The sequence below is a fragment of the Sinocyclocheilus grahami genome, unplaced genomic scaffold (genome assembly GCF_001515645.1).
Source record: "Sinocyclocheilus grahami isolate Dianchi unplaced genomic scaffold, SAMN03320097.WGS_v1.1 scaffold164.1, whole genome shotgun sequence".
NCBI lineage: Eukaryota > Metazoa > Chordata > Actinopteri > Cypriniformes > Cyprinidae > Sinocyclocheilus > Sinocyclocheilus grahami.
The window spans coordinates 1,042,269-1,064,150 of record NW_015505343.1 but is presented as its reverse complement, the minus strand read 5'-3'; the positions used below and the strand labels follow the sequence as shown (position 1 = coordinate 1,064,150).

General features: G+C 36.3%; 1 protein-coding gene across 1 annotated transcript in view; it reads right to left on the bottom strand.

Moving 5' to 3' along the window:
* The window catches only part of fars2 (phenylalanyl-tRNA synthetase 2, mitochondrial), a 157,298-nt gene that overhangs the window by 47,243 nt on the left and 88,173 nt on the right, over positions 1–21,882 (bottom strand). The window contains exon 6 of the mRNA XM_016282709.1: positions 17,791–17,942. Coding sequence (XP_016138195.1) covers positions 17,791–17,942 — 152 coding nt within the window. The remainder of the gene's footprint in view (positions 1–17,790; positions 17,943–21,882) is intronic.

The window sequence follows — 21,882 nt, the reverse complement described above, 5'->3', positions numbered from 1 at the left end:
TTTTTTTTTTTTTGGTGAACTATACCTTTAATGTTTTTATTTATTTATTTATTTTAATAAATGAAATGACACTCTAAATAAGAAACTAAAACTATCAGTAGGTGGCGGTAAATGTCTTAATGAGTCATTCATTCATTCATTCAAACGGCTGATTCATTCAGGAATGAAATAAACGGCTCTCTTTATGAATGGGCTTTGGAATCATTGGTTCGCACGATTAGTTCAAAATGCAGATTCATTCTAAACACTGCTATGTTGCTTACAGACGCACAACAGTTCTGCTGTGGCTTTATAGGTAATATCTTCGTTGGCAAAATTGAGCAGAAGCACACAATATTGTGTTTAAAATATAACACAATATTAACTTCTTATTTACTGAACTGTTGTATAAAATCACATTTGCACTCGTGGTATTCGGACATAAACAGCACTCGTGTGATATTGCTCTCGCTGCTTGTGTGATATTGCTTATCATGCTTTATAAATATGAGACAAAAACTCATACAGGGGCATTTTTTGCCCCAATATCTTGAATTTTAGGACATAACTGCATTGATGGAGTTGCTGCCCTGCATCATATTTGTCAACATTCAACTGTATGAAATGTAAGATGTCGTACAGGTCTGGGGGCGGGGCTAGTGTTAACTGTGTTAAATTTTTTAATCGCGTAATTTTTTCATAACGAATTAATTTAGTTAACATGTCAGCCCTAAATATAATATAATATAATATAATATCATAATTAGTAAAATCTTGATTAAACTTAACGGATACACGGAACGGAAAAACAAACACAAACAATAACAATAATAAACAAATATGCAAAACATTTTTTTCAACTTTTCAACAAGTTCCCATTAGTTAACATTGACTAACATTAACTAATGATGAGCAATATACAGTATGTTTTACAATATTTATTAATCTTAGTTGATAAAAATACAACTTAGTTCCTGTTAGATGACCAAATTCAACTTTTGATTTTAATAATATGTGTAACAATATTTTTAATATTTTTTTTATAATGTATGATTTTTTAAATGTTAAAATTAACATGAACTAATTTTTTTTTCATTGTTAGTTGATGTAAACTAATGTTAACAAAAGGAACTTTATCGTACAAATCAACAAATAAGGGCTTTTTATCTATTACAGTATCTTCATTTCACACATTACAGCAAAACAAACTCAGGTTAGCTTCATTAGTCTTGATCAAATGTTTACTTCCTGAACAAACGGCTAGAAAAAGCTGCAAAGTGGACCAGACATCATGCCAATAGTTTGGACCTGGCTTTAGCTGCATTATTAATCCTCCTAAGTGTAGATTTGTTGTAAAGACATGAAATGTTGTGCTCTGGATGCAGTTTCAGTATTTAAACAATAAATTCTCAACAGTCAATGCTGGATTGCAACTTGCAATGGATCTCTCTTTTTTTGTCTCTCGATGTGGGAGCAGTAATCTTTCTCTCAAATTCCCTGTGCACACACCTGTCACTCAGTCATTGACCTCTGACCTCTAAAGGGGCTGACATGGGTGACACGACACTGCCTGTTTGTTTAGCTCCAACCAACAGAGGCTCTGAGGTAGTGTGTAATTTATTGTGAGGAAATGACAAGTAGCGTTCGGTCGAACTCCCCATCCTTTCCCCTCGCCGCTCACCCAGTTCCATGTCTGAGAGAGCCACCAAACAAATCACACAGACACCAAGCAGCACAAGGGCTCTCAGGCTGACATGTCTGAACATGCGCATGCACACCTTCGGAGAGGACATTGAGAGTGTTTATAGAGTATTCCTGTGTGGGTTAGACAGTCTTGCCAGTCCCTGCCTTGAGCGGCTGCTCTAATTACTGCATTGATCCGATCGGAGCACTCACTGGCCCCCAACTCATTTGCACAACCGCGTCTCTCTTGCACATTTCCCCTCTTCAGTCAAGTATATTCAGAGGTCAGCTGAGAATTATCTTGTTAGTAAACAGGTGGTGTGAAACTGTTGTAAATGAATAGTCATTTTAATAAAACTACTAGTACTGACCCGAACGTATGTGCATATATTATACATTTATATGTATATATTATACATATAATAATAGTAATTTATGCATTTATCCAAAGCAACTTACAGTGCATTCAGGCTATACATTTTTTACCAGTATGTGTGTTCCTTGGGAATCGAACCCACGACCTTTTGCGCTGCTAATGCAATGCTCTACCACTGATAGTAAATTATACTAATAATTAGTGCTGGGTAAATAATTTTTATAAAACTGATATTTCCGGTCCTTGATTCTGATTGTTTGAGCCTCGTTCGAAGCTGTTGTAAATTACTCTACAAACATCCACTTCTTTGTTTCTGTTGTTGCTCGGCATCCACTTTGTTGCTACCACAACCGTTTCTGAGGAACTACATTGTTTGGAGGAAGAATAAAGCGATTAAAAGCCCCAAGAAGCCATGGTTTACAGTGAATTTATAACAGCTAAGGGGCGGAGCCGAGTCCCTAAAACCCCCTTAGCTGTTATAAATTCACTGTAAACCATGGCTTCACGGGGCTTATTGCTTTTATAAAAATTCCATATATGTAGCAAGGTTTCACAAAATAACTAATAGGACCAGAACTATCCGTTATATAAAAATACAGTAAGCCCTGAGAAGCCGTGGTTTACGGTGAATTTATAACAGTTAAGGGGGTTTTAGGTTTTATGCCTAACAACACATATATAATATAATATACAATGAAGGTTTAAACCATGAATGGTTCTGAAAAAAATATTTCCTGCGCCTCAAACAGTAGAGCATTGTGCTAGCAACGCCAAGGTCATGGGATCGACTCCTAAGAAAAGCAAAAATTGATAAAATGTGATCCTTAAATGCATTGTAAATATGCCAAAATGCATAAACGGGAAAAGTGCCATTGTGATACTATGGTATCATGTCCAAAATGGCTCTTCATGTTAGTGTAGTTACTGTACATAAAAAATAAATAAAACAAAAAAAATACAAATAAATAAATATATACATTTTTATTATTTTCCCATGGTTTATCTAAAAGGTAATAAATACTACAGTACTTTTTATTAGTACAGGGTAATAGTCTCTGATATATTAAGTAACTATGCACCTGATAATTAGCTAAGGAGCAGATAAAGTGTTATGACTGCATTAAAGACTATAATACAGATGACCGAAGGCCTGAGCTCACTTTCCCTCCGACGCATTCAGTTCGGTAATCAGTATGGACTCACTACAGCAAAAAGAAAACTGTAATCAATACTCCTCCTGCATTTGGGATGGAAAGAGCATTTCCTCCTGCCCAGATGAAAGTCTTTAGCCACAGCGCAGCTGATCTGACCTCAAGCGCTTTCATCGCATTTCCCACTGCGTTTCTGCTCCTGAGTTACTGACAGCGTACATGATACCATCTGATGTCTGCATGTGGTCTGTGAAAGCTGTCATATCTGATATGCATTCAGAAATACAGTCAATGCGGTTACAGTTACATGCATCTGAAAATACTGAGGTGGGAATATCTATACCTAACATTTGCCTGGGTAGACAATTCAGGATAATATGCTGCAGCAGATGGCCTCCGGAAGAAAGATTCTCATTCAAAATCGATTTTAAGAAATAATGCATGAACCTTCCAGACCTTCCCTGAGCTTGTTAAGAAATGGTATATCCTTGTATAAAAGTCAGTGTGACTTTAACTTTAAATGAGCATCTATGTATAGAAAGTAATGTTTTTAGCATCAAAATACGATGCTAGCTGTGCATGTTTAATTCCCAGTGAAGTACTAATTTAGCATTACATCACTCTGCAGTGAATGGGTGCCGTCAGAATGAGAGCCCAAACAGCTGATAAAAACATTACAATAATCCACAAGTAATCCACACCACTCCAGTCCATCAGTTAATATCTTGTTAAGCAAAAAGTTGCGTGTTTGTAAGAAACAAATGCATCATTAATATGTTTTAACTTTATATCACTGCTTCTGGCTAATCAATAATAACGTTTCCTCCAGTGAAAAAGTCCATCTCATGTTGTCTCTCATATCAAGATCCACCCACAGATTTGAAAAGAACTGGTAAAAATTGAACTGTGCATATTTTGTTCCTGATTCAGACGAGACAACTTTTTCACTCATTTCAGGTTTTTGCTTTTGTGTTGCTGAGATTCATCTTTGAAGAAACAAACTCATTTACATCTTGGATGGCCTCAGGGTGAGTGCAAAGTTCAGCAAATTTTCATTTAAAGGAACATTTTTGCCATTTTTTTTCTTTTCATGTACTGTACATTAGGGTTTATGTTGCATCTTATGTAGATTAATGAATGTTTATTGCATTATTTTCATGTCTTGTGTGTTACAATGATGGTGTTTTGTATTTGCCGTACCACCTGTGTTTTTAGAGTGGGTTTTAATGTATTTTGAAAAAAAAATTCTTTCTGAAATATCTGCAAATATAAATTCAATTTGTAAAACCTAGAATTTTGCTACAATATTTTTTATGGTAAAATTCTGGCAACCACAGCTGACTTTTTTTTTGTTACATTGCAGATTTGGCTCAAGGCTTACAAGTATTTATTGAAGTGTTTTTTTTTTTTAATGGCTTTGGAGAAAATGAATGGGAAAAATATCAAGGCTGCTGAAAAAGTGAGCAGTCACCATCACAGTCTATTTATGAACTGAGACAATTGTCTAGCAGCAAATGATGAAAGCCTCAGAAAGTCTTTGTTCCATCTGTCCTAGAATTCATCTCATCTGACCTCAGGAATCGTGTGAGATCTCTCTCTCTCTCTCTCTCTCTCTCTCTCTGCACAGCGTCTAACAGCAGCATCACGCGCCGAGTATTTCCAGCTCATCAGCGGCGCTTCTCTGTAGCGATGGCAATGTGCGGTTTTGACAGGTGGACTTGCCGTCTCTCTCTCCGTCCTCTCTTTCTCTCTCGCTCTCCTTCAAAGTGATAAAGTGACAGCTCCATTTGAAGGGGTCTGCTCTGACAGGACGGCGACTGGTGCCGAGCTGACTGCTTGTCTGGGACGAGTCGCACCTGTTTCATCTGTGAGACTGCTGCATCTCAGGTAGCATGACGACGGCACACCTGTACACCGCCACAGACTCTGGAGATCGGTAGACACACTGGCATCTTTAAAAATCCACCACTTATTTCCTAAAGCATTTTGTTTTTGCATTCAGACTGTGGCAAATGTCATTCCTTCACACACAAGTATGTGGACACTCAAATAACACGTGCACACATGCTTGGTGAATGCAGGACGGTCCATCTGAAGGGTGTTCGGTGGTGTTTAGCTCTGGGCTTCTTCCACGCTTGAGTCAGTAAAGCACTTTATGGTGGAATCCTATAACAGTGCCATGATGACAGCGACCCATTTGTCACCCATTGCAGGCGTTTTGTGGCTGTATGATTGATTTTATGCACCTGTTAGTAATTTTGCTGAAACAGCCAAATGTTTATTTAGAGGGAGTGTCAACATATGTTTTGGTCATATAGTGTATTATGATGCATGGTATCTCTGATTAGCATATACAAAGTTTGGGCTTAGTACAATTTTTTTTATGTTTTTGAAAGAAGCTCACCAAGGCTGCATTTATTTGATCAAAATACAGTGATAACAGTAATATTGTGAAACAATACTATAGTTTAAAATAAACATTTACTATGTGGATATATTCTTGCTGAATTTTCAGCATCATTGCTCTATCAGCGTCACATGATCCTTCAGAAATCATTCTGATTTGCAGCGCAATAAATATTTCTTATTATTATCAGCATTGAAAACAGGTGTGCTGCTTCAGGTTTTTGTGGAAACCTGAAATAGAAATATCAATAGAAGCCTTTTGTTAAAAAAAATAAATAAATCATTTTGAAAAGACCTTTGTAAAAGCCTTTAGTGTCTCTCATGATCAATTGAATGCATGCTTGCTTAAAAAAATGACATAATAATAATAATAATATTGTAAAAAAAAATCTTACTGACCCCATACTTTTAAAAGGTTGAGTAGATGTACTGATAAATTTGATGATTTATAATAAATTAAAAATTTTCCGTAATGCAAAGTTCCTTTTTAAAGAAACAGAATAATAATATAATATAATATATAATATAAAAGTGCTGTCAAATGATTAATCGCGATTAATCGCATCCAAAATAAAAGTTTTTGTTTAAATAATACATGTATGTGTACTGTGTATATTTATTATGAATGTACGAATACACACACATACAGAATATATTTTGAAAATATTTACATATACATTTATATATTTATATTCTTATATTATATATAAATATATTTAATATATAAACATAACGTATTTTTCTTAAATATATACATGCATGTGTTTATATTTATATATACATAATAAATATAAACAGTACACACACATGCATTATGTAAACACAAACTTTTATATTAGATTACGATGAATCGTTTGACAGCACTAAATATAATATAATATAATAATAAAAATACATACATAATCTCAAATGCGTAATCCTGTTTTTTCCCACCGATCTGTAGTCCTCCATTGATGTTCACATTAACATCTTGCATTGATATTTCACTTGTTGAGCTTTGATGATAATTATATCCCACTGTACAATGAATGCGAATGACTTCAACGTCTCTTTTGTCTTTAATTTGCAAATACACTATCCCTAAAACTGAGAAGTGCATGCTCTGCTTGCAATTCCAAACAATTCAATCAGTTTTTAGTCGCCACAAAACAAAACAGTTCTAACGGAATAAATTCACATTTCACAGCATTAAACTCATGCATTAAAGTGTTTACACTGACAGCCCTAATATACTGTACAGAGAGAATGATTAGTAAGAAAAATGGCCTTTTGTGTCAAAAGGTCTGCTTTATCCAGAGATTGATTTTTATTTATTTTTTGTATAATAAGGCCAAATAGCATTTTAGTGCTATTACTGTACTTTGTAAAGTGAAGAGCACTGCAAGCACTGTATCATGGTAGTTACAGACACACACAGGGGCCCGTGGGATTTGGCGGGGCAGTGCCGTCTCCCACCGGTGACCTCCACTCCTCAATTACACAGAGATTACCCAGCAGCCCCGGCCCCGACTTGTCAGCCTCTATAAATTTAGAGGCGGCACAATTACGCTCACTCCTGCCTGCTAACGCCATTAAACACTGCCTGCTCTCATACACACAGCAGGAGAGAGTGCAGAGTTAATACAGACGTCAGAGACTGAGAGAGATACAGATGGAGCTTTGCTCACATTGCTGCTCAAGAACAACCAATTTGTTCTCCTACATCTGACGATATCATCGCTCTGCTACAGTAAAACACTCCTGGGTTCTTGTCTTATTGTTAGATCATTGATATATTACCATTAATGTGTCTGTAACATTTCTCAGATATATATATTTTTAAAAAGCGATCAATATTGACCCACCTTTTTCTTTTTTAATAAGTGTTCCTTGTGTTATTGTTCATGCTTTGTCAGTGTTGAGAGGAAAAAATAAATACATGTTTGTTTTCATAATCTTTCATCAAAATGTAATAACTTCCTCTGCTCTGAAATTGGTTTTCTATTCTGCTGATGTAATCCAGGGAAAAATAACATTGACCTAACCTGTTTTCACCCAAAATATCCAATCAAATCCTGATGGATAAAATCAATTCTCATTTCTCACACAATATTCCCAAATATGGTGTGACTAAAAACATGATATAATAATAATAATAATAATAATAATAATATAGTGTCATTTTTTTGCATTTAATATATTTTGAACATATTTATTAAGCAAACTAATTAAGTGCTGTTTATTATTATTAATAATAATACTAATAAATACCATTTCATGATTTAAATACAATTAACATTTCCATTTAATATATTTGGTAAAAAAAAATTGTTTTTGCTATTTATTAATTATAATCATTTATAATATATTTAACACATTTTATCTTTGACATATTAAAAAATATTGTATAATTTAATTGAATAAAAATAATAAAAATGTACATTTAAACGTAATATTTTTTTTTGTTTTATTAAGCAAATTAAGTGCTATCTATTTATTAATAATTATTATTTGCAATATATTTACCATATTTTATAATTTAAATAAACTTTAAAATGTTACATTTTGATTTAATATATTTATGACATTTTATTGAGCAAATTAATTAAGTGCTATCAAATAACAATAATAATAATACATACTAATACTTTCTAATGTACTTTATATGTCTGTTATTCATTGAGGTTCTATTTATTAAGACTAATAATTTATAATGCATTTAATACATATTTTATAATTTATATGAATTAAAAATAAAAACAAAATAAATGTTAAGTTCATCAAGTGCCATCTTCGGCTCAGATTAATATACACTGAGATTCATCTTCTATGGGTACGGCATAGTCTCACACAGAAACATTCATAGCCGATAGTATAATATGTATGTAGATCAATTTAATTGACCAATCAGCATCCAGGACCACAACTGTCTGCTTTGTGAGTCACATTATTGAAGTTAAATGCATTGTGAATGCTGACTATCAGTGCATGGACCATGTATAAAGCATCTACCCACAGTGATGCAGCACAAACAGACTCTCTAAAGCTTCTCTAAGATGCTAATCTCAGCGTAGTGATGCAGTATGTGGTATGTGTAGTATGTGATCCATGTCTTTTTTTTCTCCATCACTGATTGCTCCATAAACATATCTGCAGTAAAGCGGTGTCTAATTAACCTCAGCTGAGCGACCAGACCTCTTAAAGTCCTCATCTCAGTCCAACCGCTGAGTAAAAGCTGACAAAACAGCAGTCAAAGTGAAGTGAGTCAGCCTGCGCTTCATTCATCTCTCCTTCCTTTGGCTGAGCATCAGTGTTCATAATGAGAACGCCCAGGCTCGGCTTTTACGAGGACTGAGGAGAATGAGTCAGGCCTTCTCAAACAAAAACTGAGAGGGAAGAAAGGGTTGTAAAATTTGTATACTAGAGAATAATGCCTCTCACTGGAGGAAATGTCAAGACATTTACAGGGCTCGTCCGTAAGGATTTTTCTGCTGGAGATTAGATTTTTACATCTTCACTGGCCACACCACCAAATGGCACATTGCTGATTAATAAAATGCATCATTATTACAATGTATTGTCATAAAATCTTGTCACAGTTGCATGAACTGACTCAAGTCCCTCACACTGGCCATTGCAGAGTATTTCCGGTTCAATCCAGATTTATAGCTCAGCTGTCTGGTCTAATTACACAAAACACTATAATTGCATTGCTCATCTCATCTCCAGTTTTTTCTTCTGTAATTTTCCCCCTTTAACAGAGTCAACACATTTCTGATTTCACCCTGGCTCTGCATTTTCCAAAACTCTAATATGCTTTATTTCAAGACATATCTTCATATTTTGAACACAACTACTCAGGCTTGACAGTAAAGGTGCGGTCACATTTAACACGGGTGACTTTTCATCAATAGGAATCCCTATGATCGGGAATAAAAAATGGTTTTGCAATCTGTTCGAGTTGGTCTCATGGATCTACTTTGTTGACCAACAGAAATTCACTGGGTTTGAAAGTGTCTTCTGCGTGAGCTATGCTTCATTCATCACTACACTACTGACAATAGACTATGGACCTTTTGTTGCCTGTGAAATTTTGCTAATGCGATCCCACCTTAGGATGATGTTGGATGGGCTTTATCTGGTTGGTGTCAAAGAGAGTGCTTTTGAGCTATAAAACTATTCTTCAAAAAGGTTTCAGATTTTGTCACAAGGCTTCTAGCAATCTCCAGGTGTGACTTTCTCCGAAGTGTCGTTCCCTCTGGTCACTGTCCCAAAGAGACTGAATCTGTGAAATACAGAGGAGTCTGTTGATCTCTGGAGAGTGTCTGCCATGTCAGCCTGCGCTCTGCAACTCTTACTGGCCTTCTGGTCACTTCTTTGACAAACGCCGTTCTGGCTCAGTTATTCTAATTTGATAGGATGGTATGGTCTGGTCTCATAGTGTCTGGGTCAAGAAGGTTTATAAAACCTGGAGAATCTGAATGAATATGAATGTTCTTTGGCATTCACATTCATCTTACTTGGAGAGCTGTTTAGGTGGCTTCTGCTATTTTACTCCATGGAGCTACAGAAATTTTGTTAGATGCGAAGGGAAAAAAAACATATATTTGCTTTGGAACATTCATCAGTGAGTCACTGCACAATAATGCCAGCAATGTATGAAAGTCTGTTTTTATGCGTAACTGTAATTCAGCTTTATATTACACAATTGTTACTTTAATTCTTGTAACTGACTTTATATCTCCCATCTGTGACTTTAAATCTCACAATTGCAACCTATTTTGTGTAATTCTGGCTTTATATCTTTTAACAGTTATTTTAAAGAGGCCATGAGAAAATCAAAATTTCTTGTAATTCTGATTTTATATCTTCTGTGATTTCAAATCTGCTAACTGTAACTTTATTTATTGTAATTGCGACTTTAAATCTCAGAATTGTGACTTTATTTCTTGTAATTGCAACTTTTGTTTTTCTTGTAATTCCAGCTTTATATATTTTAATTGTGCTTTTAAATTTTTCAATTTTGACTTTATTTGTAGTAATTGCAATTTAATTTCATGTAATTCTGGCTTTATATCTTTTAACTGTTATTTTATATCTCAAAATTGTGACTACATTTCTTGTAATTCTTACTTTATACCTTCTGTGGTTTTGAATCTCATAACTGTAACTTTATTTCTTGTAATTGTGAATTTAAATCTCAGAATTGTGACTGTTTCTTGTAATTGCAACTTCTTCCTTGCAATTCTGGCTTTATAGCTAACAACTATTTATATATTATTATTTATTATTCTTGTAATTGTGACTTTAAATCTCCCAACTGTGACTTTATATTCCACAATTATAACTTTATTTCTTATAATTGTGGCTTAATAACATCCAACTGTGACTTGAAATGTAAATCTACATTATATCTCACACTTGTGAGATGGAATTGTTATTTTACATCTCACAAATCTCATTTTATCTTCATATCTTCATACGTTCCTGGTCTTATTGTGCAATGACTCATAAGTGTGGGGAAAAAATCCCTTTAAATGTGCTTTAATTTGAGATCAGAATAAAATAATTAATGAGCGTTACTTTCTGAAGGCAGCATATATGCCTAAATCCAATATTTAGTCAAATATGACTAAACATTTGACATCATCTCTTTTTAAGTACAGTTCACTCTATAGGTGTGAGATATAAATGTGGCAGTATGTGTATGTATGAGCGTGAGCGTGATTGTGAGGTGCAATGTGATGCATAGCATCTTCCCCTGCGCAGTTTTGCATCGTCAACAACACCCCATTATTCATAAGGCTATAGTTGACGTTCTCTGAGCCATGGGCCATTAAATACACTCCACACTCTCTCTCTCACATACACACTCTCTTGTGTCTCCTTCACTGTTGCTCAGTAATGGTGGCGGACATTAGCCTGCTGGCTAGTAGCTCTTTCCGGAAGGATCCCCCCCCGGGTTTCCGACAAAGAGGGCAGATTTTTAACAAGTCTGGCTCTTCCAGCAGCCTGCTGATGAGGACAACCATTTGCTAGCAGTACATCCCTTACTCCTATCACTGTCTCCTACCGGCCGTGCTTAGCTGCAACTGCAGTCATGTACGTTCACACTTTTTGACATGCATCTTCTCTCCCTCCTTCACGCTCTGTCATTCAGCCAGCAAATTTAAAACCTTTTTTTAAACAATCGGATTCCATTATATCCATTATAAAAAAAGAGTGCAGCAACTGTAGATGTTTTCTTCCTCCTATCACTGTCTCCTACCGGCCGTGCTTAGCTGCAACTGCAGTCATGTACGTTCACACTTTTTGACATGCATCTTCTCTCCCTCCTTCACGCTCTGTCATTCAGCCAGCAAATTTAAAACCTTTTTTTAAACAATCGGATTCCATTATATCCATTATAAAAAAAGAGTGCAGCAACTGTAGATGTTTACTTCAAGAGCTAGCGTCTCTCAACCACATACCTTTCTTTTTTTTTTTACACAAACAGCTAGACAGCAAAGCAAATGTTGATCACAGCATGACATAAATCCTGATGATGCCGTTTTGATGTGATGCTTCCAATATATAAATACATAACCACGAGGGCCTCAAAATGCTTAGTCTTGTCATTGCAGCCGATGCTGATGTTCTCAAATATGATATTACTACAGATGGCAATCACACATATCCCATAATCAAACCTCAAAGTAACCCACCAACCAGCAGAGAATCGCACTATATCACACCAGAAGAGCGTAAATCAGAGTGCTTTGACGAGCTCAGTCAAGCTAAATCCGGCAGTTCTCCGTGAGGTCTCCTGTCCACAGCTGTCAGATTTATTGACAGCTCTGTCAACTTTCCAAATTAATTCTGCTCGTTTACACCTGACAGCGTTACTGGCCGATAAATGCAGATTTGTGTTGGATTATAGTGCTCTTCGGGTGAGATTTGTTATTGATGTCAGACAAACAACTCCATGTTGAAAGAGAGCAAAGGAGAGATAGTGTGACATTTTTGGGTGAACTACTTTAACTTTGTACATGATTTGTACCTAAAAGTAAATTATAAAAATGTGTATAATTAAAAGAGAATGCAGCAGAATGATTTTCTCTGGTAGTCTCAGACTTTCGCGTTTTTTCACCATTTCAAGATTTGCATTGGCAACATGCATAAATAGTTTCTGTCACACCAATAATTACCACAACTGAACTGAAAGAGATGAAAACATTTCTAAACTAAACATTTGCATTGCTTCCATGTCCTCTCACTACTGTTCTATTGAACGTTTCCTGTGACATTTCAATTCTATATATATTGCTGCACAGTTGGGAAATACTATGATTTGAATGTCAGGTGCTACACATCATCAGGAATGTTTATTGCTGGACAGCTTGTAATACCTTGACATTTCTGAGGGATATAGACATCCATCATATAATGGATGGAAAAAGTTCAGTGTGAATGTGGCATTTGGTCCTTTTTACATTCAGATGCCTATTTCACTGCACATATTATTCTAAAAATGTAACTTACCACTTCTCTAACTGTCTAAGTTAAAGCATTAAGACTGTATTTGTCAATGGGGCCAACTCAGCCTCCAAAAACTTCAGCAAATATGTTTCCATGAACATTTTTGGAAACAGAATAAATGATAGGCACGCATGAAACTTTCAAGCTGTCTCACGCCGAGGACGTGCGTGTCACAAATATATCTAACATATGCTGCTATCTCAGCTAACTATGAATGACTTACCACCTTTGGATTTTACATTTCAGCCGTTAAGGGAATTTGCAGTAAGGGATTCAGTACAACCAAGAAATACAGTTAGGCAACAGATAGCATGTAGGATTTACTTACTGTCAGTAGATAGCCTGCTGGGAAAGTTGAAAATTGAATTACAGTACAGATAAATGATGTGCTGATAAATGCATTGTGCTGTTCAAAGGTGTATTGGTTTATGCAATGTTTTTGCTCTTTTGGTTTCATTTTTTTTTTTTCACTTACACGGCAATATAGAGTCTCTAGAAAAAATGCAATACAGTTTTTAGTAGCGCGTGCTATGGCAAACATCACTATAATTATCGCTCACACTTAAGTTCAGAAGTTTGCTGAGCAAAAGTATTAAACTTTGATGTGTAATTCATTTCATATAGTTCGTATAGTTTGAGCAACATAACAGATGGCATGAATGGCAGCACACTAAAACTCTCCTTAAGAACCTGTGCCTTTAAATTTATTCCCAACACCAGTACTAAAATAAGTAAATAAATAAATGACAAGAAGGAAAAAAAAACTTAATTTACTACCATCAGTTGTTGGACGATTACTGAACTAGTCAACCATCCTGACCAAATCCTAATGCACTGAAAATCACGCACAGCACACTAGCATGTGTTTAAATGTTAATAAACTGCATCGTTCCATCCCAAGTTACATTTCAATATTTATTGAAACACATAGTAATTATACCTTCAGAAAGGTAACAGGGTTGATGGTAACTAAGTGGACAGTTTTACAATTTAATTTGACCTTACAAGCCTTGTTCTCAAGGTTGTGAAACCATAAATCTTTTTCTGGAAAGAGAATTGAATGCTTATTATTGGACAGTTTAAGGGTGGACAGTTTTAAATCTTAGGCCATGTCCACACGTACACGGGTATTTTTAAAAACTTCTGTTTTAAAAAAAATCTCTGTCCACATGAAAACGCAAACGCATGCTATGAAGTACTGTCAAGAGCATGCCAAACCAACAGGTGGCGATATAATCTCAACCGTAAAGCCATGTTGGCCAATCAGAAGCCTGACAAAGTCTCCAGTAGGCGGAGATAACAGCGCAGGCTCCGACGTCACAAGCCAAAAACTTCGGTTTCGCCGTCTACACCATAACACTGAAACCGGAGTTTTTGAAAATCTTCACCCTGGCAGGCATTTTCAAAAATGTTCGGTTTCAGTGAACTGGTGCTGCGCTTGCGTGTGGACGAACGGCCAAACCGCGTAGAAAAAGCTGCGGTTTTAAAAATAACCACGTTCGTATGGACAGGGCCTTAATTCGACATTACAAGACTTGTTCTCCAGGCTGAGAAACCATAATTTATTTTTAGCAAAGAAAAGTTCGTTCTTAGAGTAATTTTGTAATTAGAGTCAACTAGTTTAGATATTTTCATGTCCACTTTTTTATTAGGAATTGTGTATAAAATTATAGTAACAGGGTTGACGGTAACCGGATAGAGAGTTTTAAAAGTTAAATTGACATTATAAGCCTTGATGTCAAGGTGTAAAACTATAAAGTACTTTTTTTAAAGGGAATTTAATGCCGATATTTTAATGTTCATGTAGCAAAGTTCGTAGATATGGGAAGGAGGCGGCTAACATTTTAATAATAAAATAAACAAACACAAAATGAAAGTAAAGCGGCAGCCCCTCATGGACGACTGCCGCACACAAAACACAAAATAAAGTCCAGGCCTGGTCCTCTCTCGTCTTTCACTGTCGTCACTCCTCCTTTTATCCTTCCGGAGCTCCTCCGTGGGCCTTGAGACCGGTGAGTGGCGCAGGTGTTGCTCATTACCATTAAACTCCACCGGCCTCGCTCCGCCCCCACGGCTCTCGGCCCCACCCCGCTCATTACATTTCATCTTTTTATTATCAGTTGTGTACTATTCAAAATGATTGTGACAGTTGACGGTAACAGGGTGGACATTTTAAAACTTTAAATTGCCATTACAAGTATTATTCTCAAGGTGTGAAACTATTAAGTACTTTTTGAAAAGGGAATTTAATGATGGTATTTTGACTTTTTATTATCAGTTGTTTACTTTACAAAATTATGGTTACAGGGTTGACGGTAACAGGGTGGACAGTTTCAAACTTTAAATTGACAATACAAGCCTTGTTCTCATGGTGTGAAACTTTTTGTAATTGTATGTGAACTTTTGGAAAGAGAATTTAATGCTGATATTTGAATGTTCACTTTTATACTGTCAACTGTTTACTTTACAGAGTTATGATAACATGGATGGACAATTTAGATGGACATTACAAGTCTTATTCTCAAGGTGTGAAACTATTATTAAGTACTTTTTGGAAAGAGAATTTAATGCTTATATTTTAATGTTCACTTTTATATTATCAGCTGTATACTAAATTTGTTTGTAAATTACGGTAAAAAGGTTGATGGTAACAGGGTGGACAGTTTTACAATTTTAATTGACTTGCAAGCCTTGTTCTCACAAAAGTAAGGTAACAGGGTTGACAAGTAAGATTGTCCCCCACTAAGAATCAAAAAAAAAGAAAGATGACTTTGAATTGTCCTTGAAAACTTAACTTCCTGAAAAATGGCATTGCCATTAAGACGAAAGTATATTGACATTAGTTTTAATTAAAATGAGCATATTTGCTATTTATGCTAAGAGGACAAATGCATCCATATACTAAAAAATCAGACAAGAGTGTTCAGAAAACACACAAGAGGATTATTTGATGTTCATTGTTTTGCAGAATGAGAAAACGCTCACATTTCTTTGAGTCACATGTAAAAATCGAGTCATTTTTGAAGGAAAACCCTGCTGTGTTGTTGTCAAAACTGAAGCAGCGAGCAAAAAGGAAAAGCATTATGTTTCCGATGGCTCTTTGAGGGCACATCTAATGCCAGAATCTTCCTCTCCGCACTGATGAAGAGCATGATGGGAGACTTGCTGCCAATCTCATCATATTAACAGCTCTCAAAACTGCCCGGGTCAGCAGTACCGCAGAGAAAACCAGAGAAAATGATTGGGACAATATTGCGAATGTGACATTTCAGACGGACGGAGATGGCCGGAGGCTAAACGAGCTGTGATTGGCCATCATCTCGCTGTAATTAGTGATTTGAAGTTGGAGAACAGGTTTAAAGTAAGTATTGACGTCTCCCTCATCCTTTCCCTCTCTCTCTCTCTGGTTGTAGAAAGTATGAAGCAAAGCTCACAGGCATTGACGCAACTGCAGCAAAATGATCATAAAGAGGAAATTAGCTGCAGGACACACACACACAATACATTACGGCTACTTAGAAAAGTACTTCCGCAGCGGCAATACACTTACATTATGATGAATCACAAACTATTCTAGAAACTATTCAACTAATATATTTGTTTTCAAAGAAACGTACGCACAAACAATGGTCTGGGCCGAATTGAATTAGAAAAAGAGCAAAACAAACACCAATCTCTTTCAATTTCTAGCTGCCGTATGGGCTATTTCACCCTTGCAGCACCTCATGATGTCATCTTATTTATGGATGTCATTAGGGGAAGGGGAGGGAAAAGGTTGCTATTTAAAAAAGATTAAGAGCAGGGACAGAGATGAATGTGTGCGGCTCTTTTTACGCACTGCAGGTTCTCGTTGTCTCATTTAACACACACACACACACACACACACACACACACACACACATGCGGTCTGTTCCAGTAGAGGGGACTTGGGACAGTCGGACCGCTGTGCCCGCAGGTGAACTTCTCATCCTCTTTAAAAATGTATTATTGATGTCACAGGGTGAGGAAACAGGCAAAGGGCAACCCGAGCACAGCCTCTGCAGTCCACAAGAACAGACCTGTTCAGGAAGAGCCGTGCCGTATGAACTGCATTCAGAGAAAATCACGTGGCTCGTTCTGTGGTTTGTGAAAGTGTTTGTGAATGGGCGACGGAAGAAAGAGATAATGAGTTTGAAGAGCCTGTCAAACACGGTCCAATGTGAAATGCAGCCTAATGCTGGAGTGTTCAAAACCGAGCCATTAGGCATCGTTGACCCCTCCCTCTTTTGTCAATAGATGAACGCTGTGCTACCAACGGCCCCGCGCAATAACATTAGCATTCACCATAGCTATGAGATCACCTAAAAATCTATTATTAAAATAATAATAAATAAATAAGTTAAGTTATAACGCAAAACAAGATTTTGAGTAAAGATTACATAAACAAGATTTAATATACACTCTGAAAAAAACCCACCATAATACAGTACCTTGATTTTGTTCTCAAGTGATATTTTTTCTTATTTTAGAGTTTTTAAAAAGACCTTTACTGAAAATAAATAAACAAATAAACAGCTAAGCATTCTGTTTTATAATAGAACGTTTCACAGTAAATACAACTATTATTTTTATTATTTTAGTCTTGTGCTACTGGAATGCTTGTTCGGTTATGGGTTTTGGCTTTAAGCATTTCTGTATCTGACATGTTGGATTTCTTACTTTGGATGTGTGAACTCGTCCACCAGCGTGACCTTCTCCACCAGGTCTCCTCCGATGTTGCGCACCAGATCGTAGAAGTCGTTTTCTGTGTAACCTTCGGCCGGCAGCCAAAAAGAGATGTCGTTGAAGAGTGGTGGGTACTTACTGAGAGGCTGCGAAAAAGAGAGAAGAAGAAATCCATTTGTTAGGAATGCAATACATGCAAGGAATATATGCATCCATTATTATTCAAAAACCTCACTATTTTCAACATACACACACACACACACACACACACAGGAGGATGCTGGTGTGAGCGAGGCGTCTCTTCAGCCGGAGGTTAAATCTACAGTCACACCCTGAGGCCACCATACCTACAAGGGCTAGTATCCTTATAAGAGCAGGCATCTGAGCCGTCCTGGCTCACAGAAAACCTTGAACAGTCATAAAACACCGGCAGTTGTCTTCCACAAGAGCAGAAAAAACAGAAAAGCTGAATGAATTAAAGCTGTATGGAGGAGTGTGGTAAACGATCTCAAACCAACCTCCTTTCTGCAGGTAAATTTGTGTTTACATCATTATTATTCAGCAGTTCTGCTCCTCTGATCTGATTTGCAGAGCGGCGTTCCAAGAGTATGAAGCAAAAACTTACAATATGTACAGTATAAAAACATATAATTGAACATTTGCATAGAGTAAAGGCAAAGCTTGCAGTCTTTTTGGCTAGCAAAAGTGGTATGCCAATTTAATATGCTGAAACTTAGCTAAATAAATACATTTAAAAAAAATTATAATTTTACAATCTATAGCTTAATATATTGTATTTAATATATAACATAATTTGGTTTGGGGTTGTTCTGGGATGGACTCAGTGGGCGTATCAAACTGTTCATGACACAGTCATTTTATAACCACAGAAAGCCACTCAAAGCCGTGTGTCATATACAAGAGCAGAAAAAACAGAAAAGCTGAATGAATTAAAGCTGTATGGAGGAGTGTGGTAAACGATCTCAAACCAACCTCCTTTCTGCAGGTAAATTTGTGTTTACATCATTATTATTCAGCAGTTCTGCTCCTCTGATCTGATTTGCAGAGCGGCGTTCCAAAAGTATGAAGCAAAAACTTACAATATGTACAGTATAAAACATATAATTGAATATTTGCATAGAGTAAAGGCAAAGCTTGCAGTCTTTTTGGCTAGCAAAAGTGGTATGCCAATTTAATATGCTGAAACTTAGCTAAATAATAAATACATTTAAAAAAAATTATAATTTTACAATCTATAGCGTAATATATTGTATTTAATATATAACATAATTTGGTTTGGGGTTGTTCTGGGATGGACTCAGTGGGCGTATCAAACTGTTCATGACACAGTCATTTTATAACCACAGAAAGCCACTCAAAGCCGTGTGTCATATTGATTTTACAAGTTAAGGGGATTTTTTTATTCTTCTGTTGAAAAAGCATTTGAATCCATCCTAAGGTGGTTTGCTGCTCTTAGAAAGCCACCAAGCTGATTTTCATTGGTCAGGCTGGTCTGGTTTGCTGGTTTTAGAAGGATTTTGGGAACTTGTCAGCTGATCAGGGGTGTGTTTCCCGTACAACGCCATATGCACTGTAGGAGAAATTAACTAGATAGTCATAACTGAAACTCTAGTAACTTCCATCATTTGAACCATGTTGGTTCAACAGTGTACAACTGCTGATATGTCATGCAGGTGAAATAACTTCTGCTATTTAACTGGTTCAGGATCAAATTATTGCTGCGAATAATGAACATTGCATCTGAGGTTAACGTTGCTATGTTCAAATCAATCGCCGGATATATATTTTTTGCTCAAGAGCATGAGACAGCTCTTGACCTAGAAGCATAGTCTATGTTAAAATCACAAGTGGACAGATCCAGATCTAGATCTAGGTCAAGAGCTGTAGTTCCAATCACACAACTGTATACCTTTTCATTGAAACTTTGGATTCGGAAAACACTAAACCACTTAAAAATGTTGATAACGATGGAACTTGTGACCATAGCTGGTAGTGATGCACCCAAATTTTGTCAACCAAAGACATTCGGCCGATTCAGCAAAATCAAATTAATTTTAATTCATCGATTGAAACAGTGACATTTAATTAGCACTGCTCTGATGGTGTTTTGACTGTGTCAGGGTCTATTTTGTAGATAAACTACCACAGGTAAACATGTAAGCTGTGTGGACCCTAGAACTGGGTTGACAATATCAATTTCTCACTTTTAATCAATCTTGATGAAAATCTAATTTTGACGAACCAATATTGATTCTTTAATTGAAAGAACGATTATTTAGTTTATGGTGTTTTTATTTGACTTGAACAATTAAACAAAACTTCACTAAACACTACTTCTTGTTCACCTGCCTCCTATTGAATGATCTCAATACGCTTTGTGACTTTTGATATGAGAAAGTCTCATCGTTCAAATTCTGTCTATTTTATTTTGATATTCAAACAATAAATGTCATTGTGATTTTTTTTTGTGATCATTTGATCTTTAATGTGGCGTGACTGATCACTGTAGCTGCTTCATATCAAGTGGCACATGAACAGATCATCTTTCTCTTTACTACTAGTTATAGCATGAAATAAACATAAATCAATATCAGAAGGTGTTGAAAGAAACCATACAGCTTACTGAAACGCATTGTTATATCCCGTGTTTCAAATGCGGAAGGACATCTATAAAACAAATATTATAAAAGGATAGTTCCGGTCCTTGATTCTGATTGGCTGAGCCACGCTTGAAGCTGTTGTAAATTACTCTACGAACACACACCTTTGTTTACGATTGTCTGTTGCTTGGCAACCACTTTGTTGCAACCACAACAAAGTTTCTGAGGAACTACATTGTTTGGTGGAAGAATACTGTTTTTATTAATATCATTACACTTTATTTGCTTTGTTTTATTTTGTGAAACCTTACTATGTATATGGAATAACCGTTTTATAAAAGCAATAAGCCCCGTGAAGCCGTGGTTTACAGTGAATTTATAACAGCTAAGGGGGTTTTAGGCACTCTGCTTCGCATCCTATCTAACAACGCCCCTTAGCTGTTATAAATTCACTGTAAACCACGGCTTCACGGGGCTTATTGCTTTAATAATAATAACCAACTTCAAAACTGTAGAGCTCTCATTGAAAGTCATTTATGTCTAGTTTGTTAGTACTTTATCTAACAAAAAAAGTCTAGTGAGGAGCATTTAGCTAAATATATGCATATTGCATTACATACTGATTATAGCTTTACTTAACCTAGTGATGTCTTCATTATTTAATGAAAGTTTGAAAAATGTCATGAAAACAAGCTTTCATTACAACCACTGTTCAAACGTTTCAACCACAAATTGGAGTATAAACAATGAAATCAATTATATCATTTCAAGTTAGTATAAAAACTGCTTTTGGGCAAATAATAAGCCCTTAAAATCTTTGTCATATCTTAGTGTGCTTGACATGAATGTGTATGCACTACAGAGAACATGTTAAGATGCCATTAGTGTTTGTGAGGTTATTAAAGTGAGGACAGTGTGCTTGTCTTATGGGACTCTGCATTGCGCAGCTTGTTTTTGGTGTGTGTGTGTGTGGAGGCTGTATGTGTGTATGTGTGTATGTGTGCAGTGATTTATAGTGTGCACTTGTGTGTATGTTGCGCATGTTGCTCTCACAGGACACGACAAAACACACAAGGGCGGATGAGCGTGCTGACCCCACGGTCATACCTCATTACCAGCACAGAGAGAGAGACAGACAGAGAGACTGTCATATATAACCCCAGCAGAGCATCAGGCAAACTGACAAGCAAATGTCTCTCTCTCTCTCTCTCTCTCTCTCTCTCTCGCTCTCTCTCTCTCTGAGTAATGGACAGTGGGCAGAGAGGGAGATGGGCTGAGAAATGACCTACAGCCAGAGAGCACAAAGGTAATCAGTCTCACACACATTCCCTGCAGGACGACCATTCAGCCTGCCTCATACTACACACACACACACACACACACACACACACATATATATATAGGATGACATGTTCAGTGTCAAACCTTTAATAGACCAAGGTCCCTCAACAATATAGGCTATATG